The sequence below is a fragment of the Hyaena hyaena genome, unplaced genomic scaffold, assembly GCF_003009895.1.
Source record: "Hyaena hyaena isolate Hyena2069 unplaced genomic scaffold, ASM300989v1 scaffold_25, whole genome shotgun sequence".
Lineage (NCBI taxonomy): Eukaryota > Metazoa > Chordata > Mammalia > Carnivora > Hyaenidae > Hyaena > Hyaena hyaena.
Window position 1 is genome coordinate 4,814,890 of NW_024080657.1, and position 23,164 is coordinate 4,838,053.

The 23,164-nt window shown below is 60.2% G+C and overlaps 2 protein-coding genes across 3 annotated transcripts; one reads left to right on the plus strand and one right to left on the minus strand.

The window, feature by feature from the left end:
* The first annotated feature begins 632 nt into the window (after positions 1–632).
* Positions 633–16,674, plus strand: LPIN3 (lipin 3). Of its 2 annotated transcripts, XM_039227177.1 has the most exons (21): positions 633–725; positions 4,219–4,371; positions 4,467–4,666; positions 5,845–5,940; positions 6,968–7,236; positions 7,442–7,525; positions 7,874–7,997; positions 8,166–8,508; positions 9,304–9,403; positions 9,542–9,702; positions 10,117–10,210; positions 10,305–10,374; positions 12,118–12,210; positions 12,286–12,329; positions 13,035–13,173; positions 14,094–14,242; positions 14,415–14,501; positions 14,971–15,123; positions 15,257–15,371; positions 15,453–15,556; positions 15,701–16,674. In XM_039227177.1, exons 3-21 carry the CDS (start codon positions 4,475–4,477, stop codon positions 15,843–15,845), a joined length of 2,562 nt encoding a protein of 853 aa, XP_039083108.1. In that variant the 5' UTR covers positions 633–725; positions 4,219–4,371; positions 4,467–4,474; the 3' UTR covers positions 15,846–16,674. The 2 variants fall into 2 exon arrangements, with proteins under 2 accessions (XP_039083108.1, XP_039083107.1); XM_039227176.1 differs by lacking the exon at positions 633–725 and having other exon boundaries at positions 4,316–4,371; positions 4,448–4,666.
* Positions 16,650–22,853, minus strand: EMILIN3 (elastin microfibril interfacer 3). The gene is made up of 4 exons (XM_039227178.1): positions 22,690–22,853; positions 21,263–21,385; positions 19,899–20,122; positions 16,650–19,623 (listed from the first exon to the last, which is right to left on the minus strand). Exons 1-4 carry the CDS (start codon positions 22,851–22,853, stop codon positions 17,837–17,839), a joined length of 2,298 nt encoding a protein of 765 aa, XP_039083109.1. The 3' UTR covers positions 16,650–17,836.
* Between the last annotated feature and the right edge of the window lie 311 nt (positions 22,854–23,164).

Sequence of the window (23,164 nt, forward strand, 5' to 3'; positions counted from 1 at the left end):
TCACAAAGTGCCGCTTCAAATGCGGAGATGGACAATAATCAAACTGTCATTCAAGCAAATACCAAGGTACAACTGTGGGCTATGTGAGCGTATGATGCGAGGCCCCTGTCCAGTCTACGGGGTGTGATGGGACGGTCAGGGGAAGCTGCCCCTGAGGAGGGGACGTGTGAGCGCCAGGTGGTCCCACAAAGTCATTTCATGTAATCTCGAAAATCCTACGAGGTGGCTTTGCCAAACAGAAAACTGGCTCAGGTTGGGGAAAACTTACCCAAGGTCCTACAGCAAAAAAAAAAAAAAAAAAAAAGCCAGGAGGGCCTAAGTCGGCGGGATTCGAAAGTCCCCGCTTTTCCGCCGTCCCTGGCAGTGGGGCAGCTGGGGCGCCAGCGGGACGGCCCACCCAGCAGCTTTAGGGAGCGGGGCGGGGCCGGGGTGGGGCCTGCGCGGGGCGGGGCCTGAGGTCCGGCTCCGCCCAGCCTCTATAGGTGAAAGGGCGCCCTTGGGCGTGGGGACTGGGCGGAGGCGGGGTCTTTTTGCTGGGTGGAGCCTGGGCGGACTGGGGCCTGTAGACACTGGCCTTGGCTCGTGGAAGGGGCGGAGCCGGGATCTCACTCGGTCCTAGAGGAGACGGAAGCTCCAACTGAGTGCGGGGCCGAGGACACTTACCCTGTGCACTCGGGCAGAGGCTGCGGCTCGGGGTCCCGGAGGTCCAGTGGGCAGCTCCCCAGGTAGGGCCTGACCCCGGCCTGAGAAGCGGTACCCCCCTCTGCCCCGCCCATCTGTCCTGCCATCTGGCCCGCGTTCCTTCCTGTCCGCGGGCCTGAGTCCATCCCCAGACGTCAGAGGGTAGCTCAGGCGTGGAGGGGCCGTTTCACGCCGTCTCTCTACCTGGCCCAGCCGCTGCGGGACCCCGGACATCCAGAATGTAGGATCAGAAGATAAGATGACAAAACCTCTCAGAGGAGGCTGACGCAGCGTCACCCCAGCCTGACTGTGTGACCTTGGGGAGGTCGCCCACCCTCTCTGGTACTGAGTGTCCCGCGCCTGCAGACTGGGCGAGTCAGATGGCAGTAGCTGTGAAGGGAGTTTGGGGATCCGGGGGTGCAGCTTCCTCCCTTCCAGGACTATAGGAATACTTACCCTCCTGCTTCTTCTGGCCCCAGGTGAAGAGCTGTCCCCTTCCCCTTCCCCGAATCTGGGAATCTAGAGAGGCCAAGAGCTCAGCCCCAGGGCGGCTTGTTCTGGCTCCCTTGTGGTGGGCTGTGGGTGTTCCCAGAGGGGACTCTGAGGCTTGCGGATCCCACGAGGCCCGCCGAGAGCCCACCTGCTCACTTTGCCAACAGTGGGCCACCAGCGTGCGGGGCCTCGAATGCTATGTAAAGAAGCCTAACCTCTCCAGGGTGGGCAGGGCAGTGCAGTGGAGTCTGACCTGTAGTGTGCCCTAAGGACCAGCCTGCTGACCGGGGCTGTCACGATGCCAGAAAAGATACTACTGTTGATAGGTGACGAGTGTGGGCATTTATTGCCTGCTAGTGCTTTACCTGAATTATCTCATTAATTACTCACACATCCCTTATGCCCGTTTCAGAGGCTGAAACTGAAGCTCAGAGAAGTGAAGTGATTTGCCCAGGGTTACAGAGAGTGAGTGTCAGGGGGAGAATTAGAACCCCAACAGTCTGGTACCTTACCCGTAGCGTCCTGTTGCCACTCAGGATCTGGGCATCCGGTAGTAAAGCCTTGACCTAGGAGAGCAGGAAGGGCAGGACGTTGGGGAATAGGATTCAGAGGGCTCAGGAGGGAGGGACTCCCATAAATCTCGCGAGGAATTCAGCTGGCCTGGGTCCCCAGGGGGGAAGTGAAGTGTTTGATTATAGACATGCTAGTTTGGGGTGTAAGGGAGCCAAGCAGCACTTTTCATATAGGGAAGACCAGAGAGGCAGGGCTGGGTCCTGGGGGAGAGGAGATGCCTCCAGAGATGGTACAGGGCTTGACTCACAGGAGTGTCCCCAAATGCTGAGCAGACAGATGCAGGGGGCATCTGGGTGTGGGGCGGCCGTGGGAGGAATGAATTCTTGGCTGAGAAGGGTTTGAAAAGTCGAGGCTTTGTTTCATGAAGGGGAAACAGGCTAGCAAGTCCCTTGCGTGAGGGTGCCCCATGACAGGGCCAGAGTAGGACCCAGTGCCCTGGGGTGCCATCTCTGCCGCTCAGCTCTTTCTCCTATGTCAGTGGCTCTCTACCAGGGGCACTTTTGTTCCCCAGAGGACATGTGACAATGTTTGGAGACAATTTGGTTGTCACAACTTGGGGTGGGGGTGTAATACTAGTATCAGTGGGTAGAGACCACGAGTGTTGCCCAACAGCCTACACTCCCCCCAAAGCAAGGAATTATTCAGCCCCAGTGGCAGTGGTGCTGAAGTTGAGAAACTCTGATAGGTAAGCTGGACCCGTCATTATTTCCCCAGCTCAGCTCTTTGGCAGGACAGAGAGCGCAGACCTGAGCCTCCACCTGGGCGAACCTTTGCCCCCACTCCTGGCCTGCCCCTCCCATGCTTGCTGCCTCGTTCCTGGAAACCTCTGAAGTCCTCTGCTTTCTTGGGCACAGGGGCCTAGAGCCCTGCCCATCACATGTCTGTCCTTGTCTGTCTGTCTTCCTAGACCTTTTATTCACAGAATGTGGTGTGGTAGGGAGGAACCAAAGTGGAAATTTTCACCTAGCACATAGTAGGTGCTTTGCGGGGGAAATATTTATTAAATTCGAGTGGCGTTTTTGGTATCAAAAAGCTTCATTTTATCCAAAGGTTTCATTTTAGCAATTCTAATTGTATCTTACGTTTGTGACACTCTATGTTTCTAAAAAGCCCCCCCTCCCCACCCCCAGGTAAGGCTGGCACTGTTGAGCCATGAGCCACATTTTGAGTGGCAAGGCATTGCAGGGGTGTGCAGAGGTGGGCTGGGGCGGGGCTGCCCTCCCTGCAGACAGCTGTGGCTGTGGTTTGAGGACTGTGGAGTGGCAGGAACCGTGGTATGGAGTCAGGAAACCAGGATACAAGTCATCACTCCCTCCCCCCACCTATGGCCTATTAGCTGAATAGCGTTTGGATAAGTCACTTAACTTCTTTGAGGAGTGGTCTTGCATGGTGGGTCGTCCTCCAGGGGCTCTGACGCAGGGTGTAAGAGATGGGAGTGCCCTGTGGGGGTGGGTGGCCTGGACCCTGGCAGCCAGAGGGGCACTAGGCCCCTGGGCCGGCCAGCAGAGAAGGGGCAATGAGCTGATGCGGGCAGGGCGGGCACCATGCCAGCGTGGAAGCGGCTCTCATTATGGCCCTGGCTCTTCTCCACGGCCGCCACAGCCTTCCGCTTCTGGCTTACCCAGCTCTGCCTGCTGTGGGAAAGCTGGAGGGACCGGTCTGGCTGGGGGGAAGAGGGGCAGCTTTGACGGGTTCAGGGACCAGCCCAAGGCCTGAATGTGGATCTCAGGGCCTGACCAGCCGAACCAGGGTCTCAGAAATGGAGGTCAAGCTTGAGAACTATGGCCTAGAGACATGGGGGTCAGACTGTGGACCTGTTCCAGGGAAACTGGGAAGGAGTTTGGTATGTGGGGCCATAAACTGAGAGCTCACTCGACCCCCAGCTGTAGCGGATGCCCTGCCCCAAGCCTCTGACGCCAGGTATAGCTGGGCAGAGCCTTAGATACCTGGTGTACCCTACCCCTGGTTTTCCACAGATCAGCCCTGATGGCCCAGCAAGGCTCCTTCCAGTTCCTAAGATCAGGAGACAGCAAGACAGATGAACCCATTTCCCAGATGGAAGGACAGAGACTCTCTCCTCCCTACTTCCTGGGAAGATGTCAGCCTTTAGGGCTGTCCCCCAGCAAGGCCCTGGGCCTGATATATCATGAGGCTGCCTCCCCCTCATGATATATTGCCACAATTGGGCCAACCCAGTGGTTCACCCTGAGAGTTCTGCAGCCATACAGGCCTGAGATCGAATCCTGGCTCCTCTCCTTACTAGTTGTGAGATGCCGGACAGATCACGCCACCTCTGAGCCTCAGGTGGCTTGTCTATAAACAGCAGTAATGATACCCGCTTGGCCAGCCTCGCAGGTTATTGTGAAGTTGAAATGAGCCCTACCACTGAAGACCATGGTGATTATCATTACTCATGGCATTTAGAGACGCAGGGCTCCCCAGATCGCCTTACCTGGTGCTCTCATTCGACAGATGTGGAGACTGGCACTTGGAGAAGGAAGGCAGCTGCCCAAGGGTCCCACAGCAGGCTGGTGGGCAAGCCAGGACTAGAGCCCACACTTGCAGACACACTTCCTGTCCCACAACTGTTGCCCGTCGGCAAAGGTGCACCGAGGGCAACTTACTGTAAGTCTGAGGACCTGGGGGTTATACCTGGCTGCAGACTCCCTGCCGAGGGAGGTGGGTCTGACCTTCGCCCCAGCACCCCCTCCCTTTGCCAGCACCAGCCATGAACTACGTGGGGCAGCTGGCAGAGACGGTGTTTGGGACGGTGAAGGAGATATACCGGGGCTTGAACCCGGCCACGCTGAGCGGTGGCATTGATGTGCTGGTGGTGAAGCAAGTGGACGGCTCCTTCCGATGTTCACCCTTCCATGTGCGTTTCGGCAAGCTGGGCGTCCTGCGGTCGCGAGAGAAGGTGGTGAGTGCTGGCCAGCCAAGGGTAGGGTGGGCTCTTAAAGCCACGCAGCCCCAGGAGAGGACTGAGGCCTCCCTCAGGTGGGGATCTGTCTTCGGGACAAGCTTCCGTTCATTCACATTTTCTTGGAAAGTGTTGAGTTTGTTCGGGGATTTGGGTCCAGGAGGGTTCTCGTTTTCCTGTGGAGCCAGCACAGCGGGGCAGTCTCAGTCCCTGGTACTGGGGCCATCAAACCTGCCTCCACTTTCCTAAGAGCTTACGTGGGTTTTCTTGGTAAGCCTTTTCACCTCTGCAAATGGATACACTCTCATCTACCTGGTGCTGGAGGGGTGCTTTAGGAGCATGAAGTAGGAGCTGATGACACTCAATAGGAGTGGGTGGCACTCAAAGGTTAGCTTCTCTCCCTTAGGAAAGCCGCGCTGTCTTCTCTGGGCCCCGGCGAACGGGACAGATTTTAGTTAGCACTGAGGTCAGGAATGTGAAAAGAGGTTTGGGGGTCCAAATCCCTTCGTGTTGGGGCCACCGGGGACTTACCAGAATCCTGAGGAAAGCATAAGCTTGTAGGGGACAGCAGACAGCTAGGTGGTTAAGAGCTTGGGTTGTGGACTCAGCCTTCCTGGCTCACAGCCTCACTTGGCCACTTCCCAGGATATTACTTAACACCCCCGAGCCTCAGTTTCCTCATCTATAGAGTGGGGGCAGTGATAGGAGCTACTGCACAGGGTTGCTGGAAGGTTAAACAGGAGAGTCCTGATGAAACTCTCCATTCAGTGCCTAGAAAATGGTCATTTGGACTATTGTATGTGCCGTCAGCAAGCGCTCTGGCAGTATCCTGGGGGTGGGGGAAACAGCAGCGAAAGATGGGTTATGTCTTGTTGCAACGGGGGTGGCGGAGAGAATAGAAACCAAGGCAGACACAAGAATACTGAGACGGTGATGTGTGCCACAAAGCGCAGAGAACGGGGAGACAGTGGGGGCAGGGGCATGGAGAATTCAGCGCAGCCTCTCTGAGAAGGGGAACTTGAGCAGAGACCCTCAGGGTGGGGAGCAGCCAGGGTCTGTGTGGGGAGGGCAGAAGTTCCAGCAAGTGCAGTGCTCCGTGGAGGCAGGCAGGACAGTAGACTAGAAGGTGGGGGTAAGGGACAGTGGTGGGGACTGTGTGCCACCATGCCCCGTTACAGGTGGACATCGAGATCAACGGGGAGCCTGTGGACTTGCACATGAAGCTGGGGGACAGTGGGGAGGCCTTCTTTATCCAGGAGCTGGACAGCGATGATGTAAGCGCCTTGTGGCACCTGCCCCTTCCCCTTCACTAGTGCCCTTCTTGGGAGGGACCTTGGGACTGGTCACTGACCCCACCCCTGGGAGTACCCCGGCAGCAAGAGCCTGATGCAGGGGGATTGGTTAGGGCTGGCTCTGGAGGCATGCTGTTGGCGCCTGGGTAGAGTTGGGAGGGGGCAGTAAGGGTGATTTCCTTCCCGGAGAGTTGGGGAAGATTTCTCAGAAGAGGACACCTGAGCTGGGCCCCTGGAGGGTGAAAAGGAGGCCTTCCCAGGGCAGCTTGAAAGGAGGGGAGTGCTGAGGAATGGTCCGGGTGGGGGTGGGGGGCTGGTGAGCAGGAGATGGGTGGTTCTGGATCTGGTGCTGCCTCGATGCAGTTAGAACATGGAAGTGTGTGGGTGAGGGCTGAGGAGAGGGGTGTTTGCAGAAGGGAGGCAGAGCCCAACACAAGCCAGCAGAGCGGTTTAAACAATTTGAGCTTCACAAACTTTAACTGAGCCCTGCTCTATGCCAGACACTGTGCCGTGGACTCAGATGAGGGGTGGCCCCTGTCTCCGGAGAAGCTTCCCAGACTAGCCTGGGAGACAGACATACAAACAACAGATGATGGAACTACTTGGTCATTATAATGAAGGGAGTTGGAACTGGGGCTGGGGATAGTCAGGGTAAGCTTCCTGGAAGAGGGGATGCCTGGCTGAGTCTTAAAGGGAAAGCAGGTATGGTCAGAGAATGAGGAGCCAGTGTCCAGGTTTCCACCTGGGCAGTGGGGTTCATGCAGCACCCTGGCCTGCCACGAACTTCCCGGGGTACATGCAGCCCCTGGGATTGGGGCCACTCTGTCTCCGGGAGCTCCGATGCCGGTGGCGGTGGCAAGGCCGTGCTGCTGCTGCCTCTGACCAGCCTCCATGCCTGTTTTCCTGACCCCAAATGAGCTCACTCCAGGGCCTTGGGACTCAGGCAGGGCTCAGAATGTCTGGGTGGTGAGGGGGCCCCCCAGGCTATAGCGCCTGGTCTCTTCCACAGGAACATGTGCCTCCCCGCCTCTGCACATCACCCATCCCTTGCGGGGGCCTGTCTGGGCTCCCCTCAGACTCCCAGCTGAGCACAGACAGTGAGACTGAGGCCATCGTCATTGAGGGGGTGGCCTCCACGGGGCGGAAGAAGAGGCGTCGCAGAAGAAAACCCAGGCGGAAGGAAGACACGGTGGCAGCCCATTCCAGTTCCGAGGAGCTGGAGACAGGCGCTGAAAGTGAACTGTCCCTCCTGGAAAAGCCAAGGCAGGAGCCCCCTGGGTGTGTGGGGGCCTGGGAGACAAGGGCATGGGGATACCGACCAGCATTCAAGCATCATTTCCTCTGCTGATGCTGTGTGACCCTGAGCAAGGACCTTGATTTCTCTGGGCTTTACCTCCGCAAACCCCTGATGCCCAGGCTCCTGTGCCCTGCCCCGAGTACCCTGTCCTTGTCAGTGACTGTTTATTTCCCTGTGGCCCCTCAGCACCGTCCAGTCTGAAGTGGAGTCCTCACCGCAAGCCAAAGACATCTACCCCTACTCTGATGGCGAGTGGTGCCCCCAGGCCAGGTGAGAGTCTAGGTGGCCTGCAGGCGGGGACTCAAGGCCAAGGTCTTAGACTGGCTTCCATTTACATTTTCCTAATGAGTAATGACATAGAACATACTGAATGTGTTTATCAGCCATTTCTATATCTCCTTTGTCAAGTGTTTATTCAATCTTTGCCCTTTATTTTTTTTTTTTAACTAGACTGCCTCATTGTTTTTGGTTTGTAGGAGTCTTTCATATATTTATACATTCTGGATCCAAACATAGGCACGAATACGTATCACAAAATTTTTTCCCCCCAGGCTGGGGTGGGCAGTGGTGGGTGGCAGAGACCCTGGCGTGAGGGTCTCTAAGTTCTTGTTTCGGCAGCCTCTTGCCGGATGTGCTAACAACATCCCCTAAGAGCGACTCGGAGCTGGAGCTGCGGACCCCGGAGCCCAGCCCCCTGCGAGCTGAGTCCCACCTACAGTGGGCCTGGGGGCGGCTGCCCAAGGTGAGTTCCACCGTCCGCCTCCCGAGCCTGCCTTTCTGCAGCTCTGCGCCCCCTGCAGGTCAGAAGTGGAGTGACTGATACTCGGGACCCGAAGGCCTTGTGGGGTGTGGGAGGCAGGACCTGCGCTGGTTTACACCCCCCTCCCCGCCCCCATTTGTTTGACTGCAGGTGGCCAAAGCAGAATGGCCTGAGTCCTCGAAGGTCGCTGATGGCAGTGCTGCGGCAGCCCCTCCTCTTCAGGGAGAGCCCATCACCCCCTCCGCCCCTGTGGCTGGTGTGGACCCTTCGGGACCCCTAATCCTGCAGACGGGGGCTGGTGCTGACCTTCTTCCTGCTGACACAGAGCCTCCTGCTCTGGTGGGTCCCCCTCTCCCCACCCCTGAGAGAAAGAAAACCAAGACTCAGAGCCGAAGGGATCCAGGCCTCCCTCCTCCCTCGAAATCATGGAGCTGGGCCAGGCTGGAGGCCCCAGTTCCCGCCAGGCAGCCCGAGGGGGTGTCTAGGAGGAAAGGTGAGTGATCGCAGGACCCCACCCAGGCTGCTCCTGGCCTCATGTTACCCACTGGCTGGACTCTGGCACTTCAAGCATGTTTTGAGCACCTACTGTATGCTAAGCACTGTGCTTGGCACCAGCGCCCATGGGCTCACAGCCCAGTGGGGCAGATAGGCGAAGCATGCATAAACAGGAAGAGCATGCCATGGGTGATGCAGGACAGGATCATTGGTCGGGTCGGAGGCTCTTTAACTCATGTGGTCGGGGAAGGCCTCTGAGTGGGTGATGCATGAGCTGAGACTCTACCAATAAAGACTCCCAGATAAGGGTCAAGGGAAGAGAATTCTAGACAGAGGGAAGAGCATGTGTTAAGGCCATGAAGTGGGAGGGAGGCTGCTCAGCTAGGCACGGAGGCAGCTGGTGTGTCTTGAAGAAGGCAGTGGGGGGAGGGGGGCGGCGGGAGAGGAGCAGATGCTGGATGGTTGGTGCGGGGGCTGGGGTTTATCCTACGAGTGTGGGAAGGTACAAGGACTCGCCATCCAGAACAGTAGTTGCTGGTTATCTATGGCTACGTGAAACTTGATTATGATTAAATAACACTGAAAATTCCATTTCTCCCTCACACCACATTTTCAGCGTGCTGATACAGACATGTGGCTAGCAGTTATCATATCGGACAGGAAGTCGGGGACATTTCTGTCATCCTCAAAAGTCCTACCAGACGGTGGTGCTTTAGGGCATTCAGAGACCAGGGGACACACTGCTCACGCTGCTAAGCACATGTCAAGTCTATAGGTGTCCCTCTGCCCTCAGGCTCCCTGAAGAGAAGCCAACACCTGGGGCCCAGTGATATCTATCTGGACGACTTACCCTCTCTGGATTCTGAGAACGCAGCCCTTTACTTCCCCCAGAGGTGCCTGGGCTCTGGGTTACAGGGTGTTTTGGGATTGGGGCCGGTGGGGCCAGGGGCTGGCTACCAAGGGCCTGGAGGGGTGGGCCCCTCCTCCCAGCCTCCTTGTATTCACATCACTATTGGCCTCTTCGCCCTCAGTGACTGTGGGCTGGGGCCCAGAAGGTGGAGTGAACCCAACGGCCAGAAGCCCCTGGAGGACCCCAACCCCGAACAGGAAGTAGAACCTACTTTGGACCCAGTGGACATGATAGTGCTGTCCCTCTGTGGTGGACTAGCTGACAGCCGGGACATCTCCTGGGGTATGTCTGATCATGGCCTGAACCTTTCCAAGGATTGGCACTGAGCCAGGGGATGGGGGAGGGCGGGGAGGCCCCCGGAGTAGCAGGCAGCAGGCTGGGCACCCTTGCTGTTCTCTGCTCTGTGGAGCCCCTTGTGGCCAGCGAGGGCAGCGCATTCCCAAGACCCCACAGAGCAAATGCTTAACTTAAGGCTAAGCTGTGACTTATCCTGTGAACCCGGGATGGCAAATACCTGGGGTGGGCACAGCAGGTGCCAAAACCGCAGACGGGGAGGAGTCCTGCTAAGTAGAACACCCATCCGGCAGGAGGCCTGATGGCAGAGTGCCGGGCGCTGGGGTCGGGGGTCAGGGGGTAGGCAGCAGGTCCCGTTCAAATGTGGCAGCCTCACTCCTTACTCTCTGCCTCTGTGCCCAGAGAAATTCAACCAGCACATCGTCTCCTACCAGGACCTCGTCCAAAACCCTGGCCTCCTTGAGCACCCGAACCTGGTGGTGAAAATCAATGAGAAGTGAGTACCAAGGCTGAGCCGCTGGCAGCCCCAGAGCCCCCGTGCCCGCCACCATGCTATGGCTGCAGCCCCGACTCCTCTTCTGTCTCTCCAGGCATTATAACTGGGCTGTAGCTGCCCCCATGATCCTCTCCCTGCAAGCCTTCCAGAAAAACTTGCCCAAGGTAACAGTCAGAGCACCAGTGGGCCTGCTGAGGGTAGGGGGTTATGGCCAAGAAATGGACAGTGGGCAGAGATGGGTCTGGGGCTGACCGGCTATAAGACCCACTCTGAGAGGGGATACTGAGTCCCCTGGAGCCTTGCCCCATGCCGTGCGGACAGAGCCCCACCCTTCCCCGGCTTCCTGGTGTGGCTGAATCCTGGCAGGGGCATCTTCTCCTTCTCCAGTTTGTCCACAGTGCTCTGTGGGCAGATAAAGGCCATGGCATTTTTTCCTACAACACCAAAAGCTATTTTTCATTGCCCTTGGGGTCCCCATGAACCCAGAGTCTGTGGCTGACCCTAGAGCAAGGTGACTCTTGGGGACTTGACTTCAAAGGAGCTCAGGGCAAACCAGAGGGGATGATAACCTGCAACAGGAGGCTTTTAGATCTAAGAGACGAGGCTTGGGAGACAGAGGGCCCACTCCTCGCCTTACCCCAAGAACGTCTCCAGGCTGGGCTGTGGGAAGTGGCTTGCTTTATTGACATGCATTTGTTGAGTACCTACTGTGTACCGGCCAGGGCCAGTCATGCCCTCCCAGAAAGACAGTAATCAAAGACTCTGCTAGATGAATGTAAAATTCAACCATGGGTATTGGGAGGGAGCTGGGGTGCTTTGAGAGGCTGAAATGGGAGTTTGTTGAGCAAGTGACTCCTGGGTAGAGATGTGAAGGATGAGTAATCTGTAAGCAGATGAGGGGAGGGGAACAGCATGTGGCGATGCTCAGAGGTGGGAAGGAACCTGGCCTCTTCGGTCCCTCCCAGAACCTCCACTCTCCGACCTGTACGTGCCCCTCCTACCACTGGGAGTGGTACAGGGCCCTGCCCTAATCTGGCCCATGGTTCCTGAATCAGTTAGACTTGCCCGAGAACATCACTAACCAGATGTTGACAGCCGGTGCCACCCTTAGCTGACACTCAGCTCCATCCTTTGGCTGGCTCTGGGTCTGAGCTAGTACCAGAGCCTGTGGGAAGGAGGAGGGCCACTCTCCTGCTTGGTTCTCCTCACCTTCCACCGACAGCCACCACCTGAGGCCCCTGGGAGACAACCCCAGCCTGTTTCCAGCTCAAGGGGGTACCCTGGCTGACCCACCTCCAGGTCATGTCCTCCTGACTTGGGTTCACCATTCTGTTTGTAGGAAGCTGATATGTCCCCTGGGAGGGCCTCTCCCTGGGCCCACCTAGCACACCTGTAATGAGCATCTTCCCAAGGACATGCTGCCCCCACCAGACAATGGTGGTAACACAGAGAGGGAGGCCGTCCATGGGATAGAGTGACTGGCCTTTGGGGTTGCCTATGTTGGTCTCGGAGGTTGAGGGGACTTCTGGCTGTAGATTGTTCCAGCTGTTACTCAGTGGCACCATGCACAGAGTACTAGAGCCTGAGAAACATCAAAGCACTGCCTTCAGCTACTCTAGTAGCAGCACTGGCCCATAGGGTCTGGAGGCCAGGCTGAGGCTGGGGGAGAATTAGGGGGTCTGGGCTGGAGTACAGTGGAGACTGGCAAGAGCAGCCCTTGGTCTCCTGTGCTTAGTCACTGTGTGGAATCCCAGGATGGAGGGAGGATGCTTCCACAGCTTCCAGATGTTGACAGCACCTTGCTCTAGGGTCAGCCGCAGACTCTGGGTTCATGGGGGCCCCATGGGCAATGAAAAATAGGTTTTGGTGATGTAGGAAAAAATGCCATGGCCTTTATCTGCTCACAGAGCACTGTGGACAAACTGGAGAAGGAGAAGATGCCCCGGAAAGGTGGACGGTGGTGGTTTTCCTGGCGACGCAGGGACTTCCCGGCCGAGGAGGTGAGTGGTCATGGTCAAGGGTATGGTCCGCACAGGCAGGAGGCGGGGTTCACTAGATGTATGTTCTTCCCACAGCGCAGTGCCCAGGTGGAGAAGAGCACAGCCAGGGAGCAGCAGGGGTGAGTTGCGTGTCTTGGCTGGCGCTCTGCAGCTGGATTGAGCCTGGGGACATCCCTGTGGGGGTAGGGGGGCACCAGCACCCCTCCACCAGCAGTGGTTCTTTGTCACTACCCAGTCACTTTCTTTTTCTTGAGAAATGCCCCCATTTCACAGATGGGAAAACAGGCCTAGAGATACGCCACATGTTCCACAGCTGGGAACTGGCAGAGCTGGAACAGGTGCTCAGACTCCTGGCCCAGACAAGGATTACTGTGTTAAGGAGGGGTGCGAGGGGTGGGGCCTCCCCCTCTTTGCCAGGGGCCGACTGACCTCGCCTTCTTCACAAGTGACCACGATACCCAAGCTCGGGCATGAGGGATGACCAGGGGCGGGTCAGCTGAAGCCAAAGCAGGTGGGATTGGGAATAAGCCCAAAGACGCACACCTGGGTCTTTTAGGTAACCACCTCCAAGGCTATCCTGACCATGCACTGAGGGCCGGGAGCCCTGGCCCCTTTCTGAATGTATATAGTTGACCTGCACCCTTAATTCTGCTACCCCTCTCCAAATGGGTGGCACCTAGGAAAGGTTTCTGATCCCCTGGGTGGTCTCTGGAGGGGCAGGGACAAGCCCCAGGTTTCTTGTGGCCTGGGCCAAGGGGTGAGCATCTGCTGGGAGTGCAGGGTCTTGGCTGAGGACAGAGGCCTGAGAGTCAGGCTGCCCGCAGGACGAAGACTGACATGCTGAGTAGTGAGGATGACGCCCCAGAGAGCCCTGTGATCCTCGAGGTCCCCTCCCTGCCACCCTCGCCTCCAGCCTACACTCCTACCTATAGGAAGTCCCTCCGCCTCTCCTCCAGCCAGATCGTGAGTGTGTGTGTGGGTGTGTCCGGGTGGGGGTGGGTGGGGCTGAGACAGTTAGGCTCTGTGGAATTTAAAAGCCCAGAATCCATCCTTTCGGCAGCCTCCCTAAGAGCCTCTGCTTGAATACCTCCGGGGTCAGGGGGCTCACTTCTCCATGTGCCAACCCATTTCTTTGCTAGACGACTTCTCTATGTTGTCTTAAAACATGTACCTGTGGTGGGGTGCTGGGTCTGCTCTAGAGGCCACTGGGGAGGAATGGAAGACTGATGACAGCCCCTTAGATTTTGGCAGTCCCTGCCCCTGAGCCCTTCTGTGAGCTCAGTAGCTGGTCCCTGAGTGTGGTTCTGTCGGGGAGGGGCCCAGGAGGGCCAGCCTGGTACACAGCAGCTACCGTCTGTGTGGTGGCCCTGTGTGACACCCACCTTGGGGTCAGCCAGCGCCCAATAGCCTTGGTCACCGGCTGTGGCTGAGAGCCACCCTGGTTCTTCTCTAGGGACCAAGGACAGGGCTAGATCTCTCTTTGGGGGGGATGTCACAAGTACCTGTGAGGATCCCCAGAAGGTCCCTTCTACGGAATGGGGTGTCTCCCCACCAGGAGCAATGCCAGCCTTAGGGACGACCGAAGAACCCTGGGCGGGAGTCGTGGACCAGGCTTCATCTGCGAGCTTCACCCCAAAGGGGCAGGAAGGGAGGTTAGGGCTCCCGTGCCTGCCTGTGCAGGCCCCGACCAGCACCGTCGTACCGCCTCACTGCCCGGGGCCACCCTCTGCCCGCGTGGACATGTCTCTGATGAATTCCGGCAGGTTCTCTGCGCTGGGAGGAAGAGGAGGCTGTGGGGCTCACAGGTCACGGTTTGGGGTGGTGGGCGGTGGACACACCAGGCTGGAGCAGATCACAGCTTCCCCCCCTTTGCCCGGCCCCAGCGGCGCCTGAACCTGCGAGAAGGTGCCAATGACGTGGTCTTCAGTGTGACCACCCAGTACCAGGGCACCTGCCGCTGCAGGGCCACCATCTATCTGTGGAAATGGGACGACAAGGTGGTCATCTCCGACATCGACGGGACCATCACCAAGTGAGGCCTGGTTGGCCAGGGGAGAGAGGGAGGGCCTGGGACTGGCCTCCTCTGTGCTGGGGGAAGGGGAACGTCAAGAAAGGCCCTCCACCCGGGTGCGCCGTCCTGGGGGCTGGGCCACATGAAGGCTACATGGGGCTGCCTCGAAATGACTGTTCCTCTGTGGCTCTAGGTCAGACGCTCTGGGCCATATTCTGCCCCAGCTGGGGAAGGACTGGACACACCAGGGCATCACCAGTCTCTACCACAAAATCCACCTGTGAGTGCCCGGGCTGGGGCAGGGCCCTGGGGAGGGAATCACAGAATGGCTTAGGCCACTGTAGCCTTTGCTCCAGGAAGCCAGGCTTGGAGACCAGGAAGCCCACGAGGGAGTGAGCCCCGGGCATGTCCCTGGAGCACTGCGCCTACTGGCTGGTCTTCCATTCGCCGGCGAAAGACCAGTCTCCTGGCGTCTGGCTTCTGACTCTAACTGCTGGTCTTCATGCTGTCGAGGAGGCCTATAGACTTGCTCAAACTTTGTCCATTCTGCTCCACCTGGGCCTCAGGATGCTGTCCGTGCCCCTCCTACGTGGGACAGCTACTGAGGCCACGTAGCTGTTCTCCCTAAGTCATCTGGGTCTGAAGGCCAGAGCTCCGGGGTTAAACTGAGCTGGCGGAAGCCAAGGAGGGCGGGGCAGGGAAGGGCTGGTCTCTGACGACTGTGTGCCTCTCCTGTCCCCCACCCCCAGAAACGGGTACAAGTTCCTATACTGCTCGGCACGGGCCATCGGCATGGCAGAACTCACCAAGAGCTACCTCCAGTGGGTGAGCGAGCGGGGCTGCGGCCTCCCCAAGGGACCCCTCCTGCTGTCTCCCAGCAGCCTCTTCTCCGCCCTCCACAGGTAACCACCCCCGTAGGACACACACCCACGGACCCTTTCCGGGAGGGACAGGCTTGGGTGTCCGTTGAGCTAGACCCCGTGGCACCTGACCCTGCCATCTTCTGATTTCTGCCCACGGCCCTGGCTGCCCCAGGGAGGTGATTGAGAAGAAACCAGAGGTGTTCAAAATTGCCTGTCTGAGTGACATCCAGCAGCTGTTCCTGCCCCACGGACAGCCCTTCTATGCAGCCTTTGGGAACAGGCCCAATGTGAGTGCGTCACCTCCCCACGGGCACGGCCACCTCCTATCTTATCTCCCAGCCCACCAGCCCCTCCTTTGTCCCCCACAGGATGTCACTGCCTACCGGCGGGTGGGCCTACCTGCCTCTCGCATCTTCACGGTCAACCCCCGGGGAGAGCTCATCCAGGAGCTCATGAAGAACCACAAATCCACGTGAGGCCAAACCCCACGCCCTCTCCAGTCCCCATGCCCTTAGCCTCTCCCTGGGCCCCAAGGCAGGATGCAGTCTCTGCCCCATTGATGGGGGCTGGGGCCTGGTGGCAGCTCAGGCTCTCAGCGCTGCTCTTCTCCCCACAGGTACGAGCGGCTCGGTGAGGTGGTCGAGCTCCTCTTCCCGCCCGTGGCCCGTGGCCCCAGCACAGACCTGGCCCACCCTGAATACAGCAACTGCTGCTACTGGCGGGAGCCACTGGCTACTGTGGACTTTGATGCACTGGCCTGAACCTGCCCCGGCCGCCCCCTCCTCCCTGGCCAGGTGTCCCAGGGAGTGGGTGTCCCAGGGAGTGGGACGCCGGAAGCTGGGGACCACAGAGCCAGTCCACTGAAGGGGAGGAGGGGGCTGAGGGCTGATTGGCAGCTACAGAGACCCTCCCTCCTCCCTGTCCTGTCTCCTGCCTTTGCCAGCTGGGCTGCAAAAGGTGGGGGCAGCTGCCCCAGGCCTCAGCATGGCCCTGGCCTGTAGCACTTAAGCGACTGTCACCCGGGCCCTTACAGGATTCTCCATGCCCTTGACATCTCTGTCCCTGCCACCCTGGTATGTTGTCCCCACTCCTGATATGACAGGGAGAAGAGGGCAGCCCCATGAGGCTTGAGACCCATAGGCATGGGAAAGGGCTGGCAGCAGCAGTGGAGAGTGGCTGAGTCCCATCTGCACAGCATGGACCACACCCTCTGAAGCCAGAGCCTTCCATAACCCCGGCCCCTTCCCATAGCTCTTCAGCCAGACCTCACACTCTCCCTGGTACCTCAGCACACCCCAGGCCGGGATACTTGGCCAGCAACAGGACTCCGGGGCAGTGCAAGGGCTGAGGGCCTGTGACTCCCACTTGGCCTAGCCTGTACCCAGCTGCTGCCCTTGTTCCTCTGAGCACCTCCCCTAAGGACACAGCCCCAAACCCTGCCCACCCTCCCTAGACTCTGCCGGTCAGTTCAGTGCCCACAGAGCTGCTGGGCACGCTCGTACAGGGATGAGGGGCCCAGTGGTGCAGCCTTCCCTGCTGTCCTTGGGGAAGAAAATACCTTCAGATGGATGACAAGCTTTAATCCAGGCCTGCCCTCCCCCAACAGCACCACAGTGGAGGGAAGAAACCAGAAGGCAGGACCATGGGACCTGCAACACAGCACAGAAAGACCCGGGCTGCTGTGGGGGAACTGAGGCCAAGAGCTTCAGCAGAGATGGGCATCGGGGCCTCTGGGAACTCTGCATGCTGGCTGTCCCATGTCCCATGTCAGGTTATCTTGTAATGGTGCCATACCTGAATTTCTCTTAGTGAACATCCAGGAGGGGCTGGGGTTTCACTGGGGTGCTGGAAACTGGGCCTGGAGGCCTTTCTCTCCTGTGGCCTCCTGTTCAGAGTCTGGCCTCATTCAGGCCATGATATTTATGAGGGCTATTCTCTGAAGAGAGGCTCTAACCTGGGGTGGGGGAGAGGGGGAGATGGAAAGGAGGGGAGAGTGTGGGGACCAGAGGCCCTGAAGCACTTTTGGGAAAGAGAAGGGAAAGGATGAATTGGGGTGGGGTCTCTAAACAGAGCCTGGACCCTGTCCTTTTTCTCAGGGAATCTACAGCTGCCTAAGCCCTCACCTGAGGCGAGGGTCAAAAGAAATAAAAAGAACTCTCTCAGCTGAGTCTTTGTGTTTCTGTTCTGTCCCGAAGGACCAGGGCCAGTGGAAACCTCTCGTCCTTGGTTCAGAAACCATATCCTCGAAGCTGCCAGGTATGAGGACGGTGCCAGTGGGCACCACCTTCCTGCAGAAACTGAGCCCAGACAGCTAGGGAGAGAAGCCAAGGGGGCAAGGGAACCAGAAGCCTCCACAGGCTGGGGGCTATGGCCTGGGGACAAAGGGAGATGTGGACAGGTCACGGTCTGTGACTGGGCCTGTAGGTCTTTGTACAAGTGCAGACCCTGGTGCATCTGCAGAGGGACAATTTGCACACTGGATTGTGAGGTCAATTAGGTCCACCCTGGCTTTCAGGCATGATGTCCTTGCCTTGACCACGATGTTGAATTGTCCAGCTGGGACAGCACTCAGTGTGGATTCTGGTGGCTGGGACAGTCATATGGAGCTGGACCACAACTATTCTTTCCGTGGCCTCTGAAGTGGCATCCACGCTGGCCAGGGGAGGCTGGGAGACACTGCTGGGCAAGGCTGGGCTCTGGAGGGTCATCCTCAGGGGCGGTGGGGTCCAGGGGTGTGTCCTGTCTGGCCTGCCTAGTTGGCTTGCCGGGGCCGCACCTGCTCGGCCAGCTGGGCCCGGCAGTCCAGGAGGTCGTCCCGGAGGCGGGCGATGTCCTGTGCATGCTGAGCCAGTGTGCGGTTCAGCTGGTCCACGTAGCCCCACAGGCCTTCCCTGGGCCTGAGGGAGTCGGCGGGCCGGCGGTCGGGGCCCGCAGCCAGCAGGCCCAGCCTCCCGCAGGCACCCTCCACCTGAGCCACCCTCTGGTCGAAGCGGCCCAGCACGTGCTGCAGGTCCTGGGCTGTGTCCCGGCAGCGGCTCAGCCCGCCAGCCACATCGGCCACTCCGGCCTTGAGTTGCTCCAGCTCCCCCCTCAGGCTCAGGACCTGCCGCTGGCCCGCCTGAAGCCGAGAGCCCTGGCTGCTGACTTGTTCCTGGATGGCGTGCACCTCTGCCTCCACCTTGCGTTCTCGTTCATCCAGGGAGGAGTTGGCCGCCAAGAAGGCATCGGAGTACTGGCTGACAGAGTCGCTGAGGCCCGTGAGCGACTTGCTCACTGAGTTCAGATTGACCTTGAGCAGGGTGATCTCGCCTTGGAGCGAGCTGCCCGTGGCTTCTGCCAGCTGCTCCTGGACCTCGGCCACGGTGCCGTTGAGCTGCCGGAGCAGGGCTGCGTGGCTGGCCACCTGGCGCAGGAGGGCCTCGCTCCGGCTCTGCCAGGTCTTCACTTCTGCTGCGAGGTTGTCCAGGATGGCCGAGGTGGTGCTGGGGGTACACGAGGTCTCCAGCGAAACCAGCCGCTGCTCCAATACCGCCAGCTCCGTCTGCACCAGGGGCCGGGCCGACCTGCCCGGTGGGACGCTGTCATGGCTCAGCTCCCCAGCCAGCATCACCAGGCGCTCCTCTAGGCTCTGCACTCGCTCTTCCAGCAGGGTCCTGAAGCTGTTCACATCCCATCCCCCCTCCTCTGCTCCCAGGCAGCAGCCTCTCGCTCCACCCTCTGTCCCATTGAGGGTCTCCAGGCCCTCCAGCAGCCGGTCGGCACCCCCTTGGAGCATGGCAGCAGAGAGCCGCTCCAGCTCATCCCTGGTGAGGGGGCTATGGCCCCTCTGGGCCTCCGTGACCGCCTGTAGGTTCCTCTCGAGGTTGTCCACGCGGGCGCTGATCAAGGTCAGCCGGCTGCAGCAGCCGCCCCCGCCGGCCATGCTCAGGCCCTGCAGCCTGGTCCCGAGCTGTGACAGCTCCCGGCGCAGGGCCAGCTCTCGGCCATCCAGGCTCTGGTGCAGCCGCTGGCTGGCTGCTTGGCCCTCCTCACACTGCTGCCGCACCTCCTGTACCCGCAGGTCGCAGGAACTCTGGACCCCTTGCAGCTTCTGCTCGAAGCCATCCAGTAGGCTCCCCCAGAGTCGGTGCAGCCGTTGGTCCACATACTCGTCCAGAAGTGCCAGGGAGGTGAGCGGGGATGGAGGGGCCTCCCGCAGCCGCTGTAGGTGCACCTCGTGACCCAGCGCCAGCCCGTGCACCTTGTCCAGCAGCTGCACCTTGGTCCGGAGCGTGTTGCTCACCTCTGTCACCTTGCTCAAGATCTCATCCAGGGGAGGTGGGAGTGGCCCTCCAGCTCTGTCTCTGGGCTTCCCAAACCCCTCAGAGATGATCCCAAAGCCCACAGGGGCAGCGGGAGCCCGAGGACCACCGGTCATCCTGCTGGGGTCCTCGTGGCTGGCCACCAGGCCACTGAGGGCACCATATGCTTGTGCCAGGCGCTGGACATCGCCCTCCAAGCGTTCCAGCCGCTCACCGAACAGCCCTGGGCCTTTCCTTCCTGGAACAGACGAGAGCACCCCAGGGGATGGCTGGCCTGCCTCCCTCAGCTTGTCCTGTGGCCAGGCCACCCGAGAGATTTCCTGTTCCAAGCTGACCTTCCCGCTGAGCACAGCTCTCTCAGCTTTGGAAGGGGCTCTGGGAGCCCTCCCACAAGCTCAGCATGAGACGCACCCTCCCCGGCCCTGCCAGAGCTCAGGCCGCCCAGGTCGATCCCCTCCCCACCGCCCAGAAAAAACCTGATCACCCGGCAAGGTCTCCTCTGGGCAGACTCACCATAGGGGCTGGAAGCCGTTCTGCTAGAAGGAGGCGGCCGGGGTGCCGGGCCCAGCTGCCCCGAGGGAATCTGGGGCCCAGGCTCTGGCTGGGCTGGGGTGGCCCCATGGTCCGTGAGGTGCTCGGGGCAGCCCTCTCCAGTGAGGCCAGGACAGCACCGCCAGGCGAGGTCCGTCACTGTCTTGTAGCCGACCTTGTATCTGGGTCTGAGCACTGTGCGGTACCTGGGTGGGGTGGGGGAGGGGGAGAGGGCGTGGCCCTGTACCTGTGGCCTGAGGCTCCTGCCTCTCAGCACAAGATCTGGATTATCTCCCCACCTCTACACCACCACCAGCTTCCCTTTTCTGTGCATATGGCGACAAGGGCAGTGGGGAGGAGGCAGGCCTTCTAGGGCTTCAGAGAAGGGTTAAGGAGCAGGTGCAGCTGAAGCCCCACCCCATCCTGTTTGCCTTGGGGAGGACACTAGCAGGGACTTAGCCCCAGTGTCCCCGAAACCACTTTGGATCCCCTTGAGCTCATGCTGCCCGTAGAAGCTCCACTCCGGCTTTGGCGGTACCTGGAAGAATTCTGGCATGACCTCAGCCCTTCCTCCGTGGTTGGGGGGTATACTGCCCTGGAGCTGGGGTGCACAGCCTTCCCAGTGAGCAGGGGCCACTCTTGCCCCCATCTGGCCCCTCAGTTCTGTCTACTCCTCTGTAGCTTGCTCTGGGAACTCAGCTCTGGCCACCCAGGCTGGTGGGTGGCGTCTCTGATTCTGAACACAAAAGGGAAGGCCCGGGGGTGCAGGGCAGGGCTCACCAGGGCCCCTCCTCCACCTGCTCAGCCACGTACATGTCTACCCACTGACACACTGGAGCAAGTGGGTTTGTTTCCAGACGTGCACTTCCACCTCTCCAAGTACAGACCTGTGCCTCACACCTGGGCACAGCCTGACGTATCCTCGCACGGCCCCGTCTGTCTGTCCCCGGCCCCGGCAATCGGGCTTCCATCCCTCACCCCTGGCCCGCCTTTCCCACAGTACCACGGCCCTTCCTGGGTCTTCCCAGAGCCCCTTTGGCATCAACCATTATCAGTGTGACCCCTGCCCTTTCTGTTCACCTCCAGCCCCCTTTGCCTCCCCTGCGTCTTCGTGCCTTATTCTGTGTCTCTTCTGGGAACCCTCCCTTGGTCCCCCTGTGGGCCCTGACCTGAACCTATGTCTCCTCCCCACCCCCACCCGACAGCCTGCGTGGGAGCCCGGTAATGGGCTCTGTGGAGTCCTAGGAGGCACAGCCCCTCGTGGGGCTGGCTGCAGCTCTCGGGGGAAGGCAGGCCTGGGGCCCGTGCCCAGCAGTCCTGAGTGGGTGGCACGGGGGTGCACTTACATGACTGTCCCGGGGCACTTGGGCCCCCATCCACACTGCCGGTACTCAGCCTTCACATAGCTGTCTGCTCCCTCCTGTAGGACACAGGTCACGTTCCTGTGCACCACGTAGGCGCAGAGGGCCCTGTAAGGGGGAACAGCATCCTTGAAATTCTGGCCTGAGCCAGGCCCACTGAGGCTCTTAAACCCTCCTCCCCATCTGTAGGCTTCCCTAGGGGACCAGTTTCCCATCTCTCTTCTGTTCCTGCTCCTCGTCCTGGAGGCCAGGGCCCCGGCCTGGGGTCTAGACCCACTGCTGGTCGGTCAGACCCAGACTCCCTAAATGGTTGGCCACTGGGCTAGGCACTGCAGTGAACTGGGGGCTGCCTTTCCTGTGGTCTGGCCTCTGCCCTCCCTCCCTGGATTCCCCAACAAGGGCCTTGCCATATTCTCACCCTCCTCCAACTTCTTCACTGGCTCTCAACTCCTTATCTTGGCATTCAGTCCTTCTGAGATCTCAACTTAGTGCCTCAGTGCCTTTGAGACCACACTCCTCCTCCTTCCTTCCCTGACTCCTGGGGAAATACATGCCACCTTGGAGTTTCCAGTCCCTGCCTTTGCTCCGAGTTTCCTCAGTCTCTGATCACTTCTTGTACTGCCTCCTCCAGGAAGCCTGCTCTGATGTGCCAGGCCCACTGAGTGTCATCTATGGGCTGAGCACTCTCCTACAATACAATTCAGCCAGCACCCCAGGCAGAGACCCTAACTCACCTGACTGGGGCCAGTTCCCAAGCCACTGGCTACTGAAGACCAGAAGCTGAGGCAGGGGTGAGGCAGGAGCCACCCTTACAGGTTACAAGGGCTGGGGAGGTGGCTGCCTGGCATAAGCCAACCACCCATGGACTGCTATTGGGCTCTGGAGCCAAAACACAAGCCCGGGACCCAGGCGCCCCCATCAGTTCTGTGGCCCAAACACGCTGGGGTTCCCAAGGGGTGGCCGGGGTCAGGCTAACCTCCGGAGGGGGCGGGCTGCAGAGCACTCGGCTCCATCTCCCACCTAGCGGGGCAGGGGAGAGGAGGAGGATGCGGGGGGGGGGGGGGCAAGGGCGTGGGGGATTCCCGCGTGTGCCTCGCGCCCACCATCCTCCCTCCGCTCCCTCCACCTGGTCGGCTTGCGTCGGGAGTTTGCACACAGCGCAGCTGGAAAATGTTACTTCGCTGGAAAGGTTTCCGCGGGCACTGCCAGGTCCCAGCCGCCGCGCCAGGCCCCCTAGGCTTATTTTTCTTCGCCAGCCCCGCAGCCTCCCGGAGCGTGGGGCGCCCGCCCGGGCAGGGGCTCGGCCTCGGGCGCCCGGCGCCCCCCTCTCCCGCGCGCGGTCCGAGGCAGGTGGGAGCGCCGCCGGGCGCCCCATCCCTCCCGCTTCCCGCCCGGGCGCGGCCCGCGCTTACTTGTGCGGCCCCGGGCGCAGCCGCGGGCGCCATCCGGTCGTGTAGAGGCTGTAGCGGGGGGCACCGGGCGGCGCGGGCCGCGCGAGGAGCGGGGTGCCCTTGGCCTGCGCCTCCGAGAACAGCGCCGCGACGGCGCACAGCCACACCGGCAGGCGGCGGCCCATCGCGGCCCGCGGGCTCTCCACCTGGCCCCCGCGCGGGGCCCCCGCCCGGCGTCCGCCCGCCGCGCTGCGCCGCGCCGCCTCGCCGCTCGCCCGCCCGGGTCCCGCCGCTGCTCGCGGCCCCCGGAGCTCGCTGGCCCGGCCGCCTGGCGCTGCGCAGCGGCTGCGTCCCGCCGAGTGGCCGGGGCTGCTCGCGGCTGGGGCCGCAGAGGGGAGGCGGGAGGCGGGCTCTGCGCGGATTAGCATAAACTTGGGGCCGCGTCGCTCGCCTCCGCCGGCCCCCTCTCCGCCGCCAGCCCCCCGCCCTGGCTCCG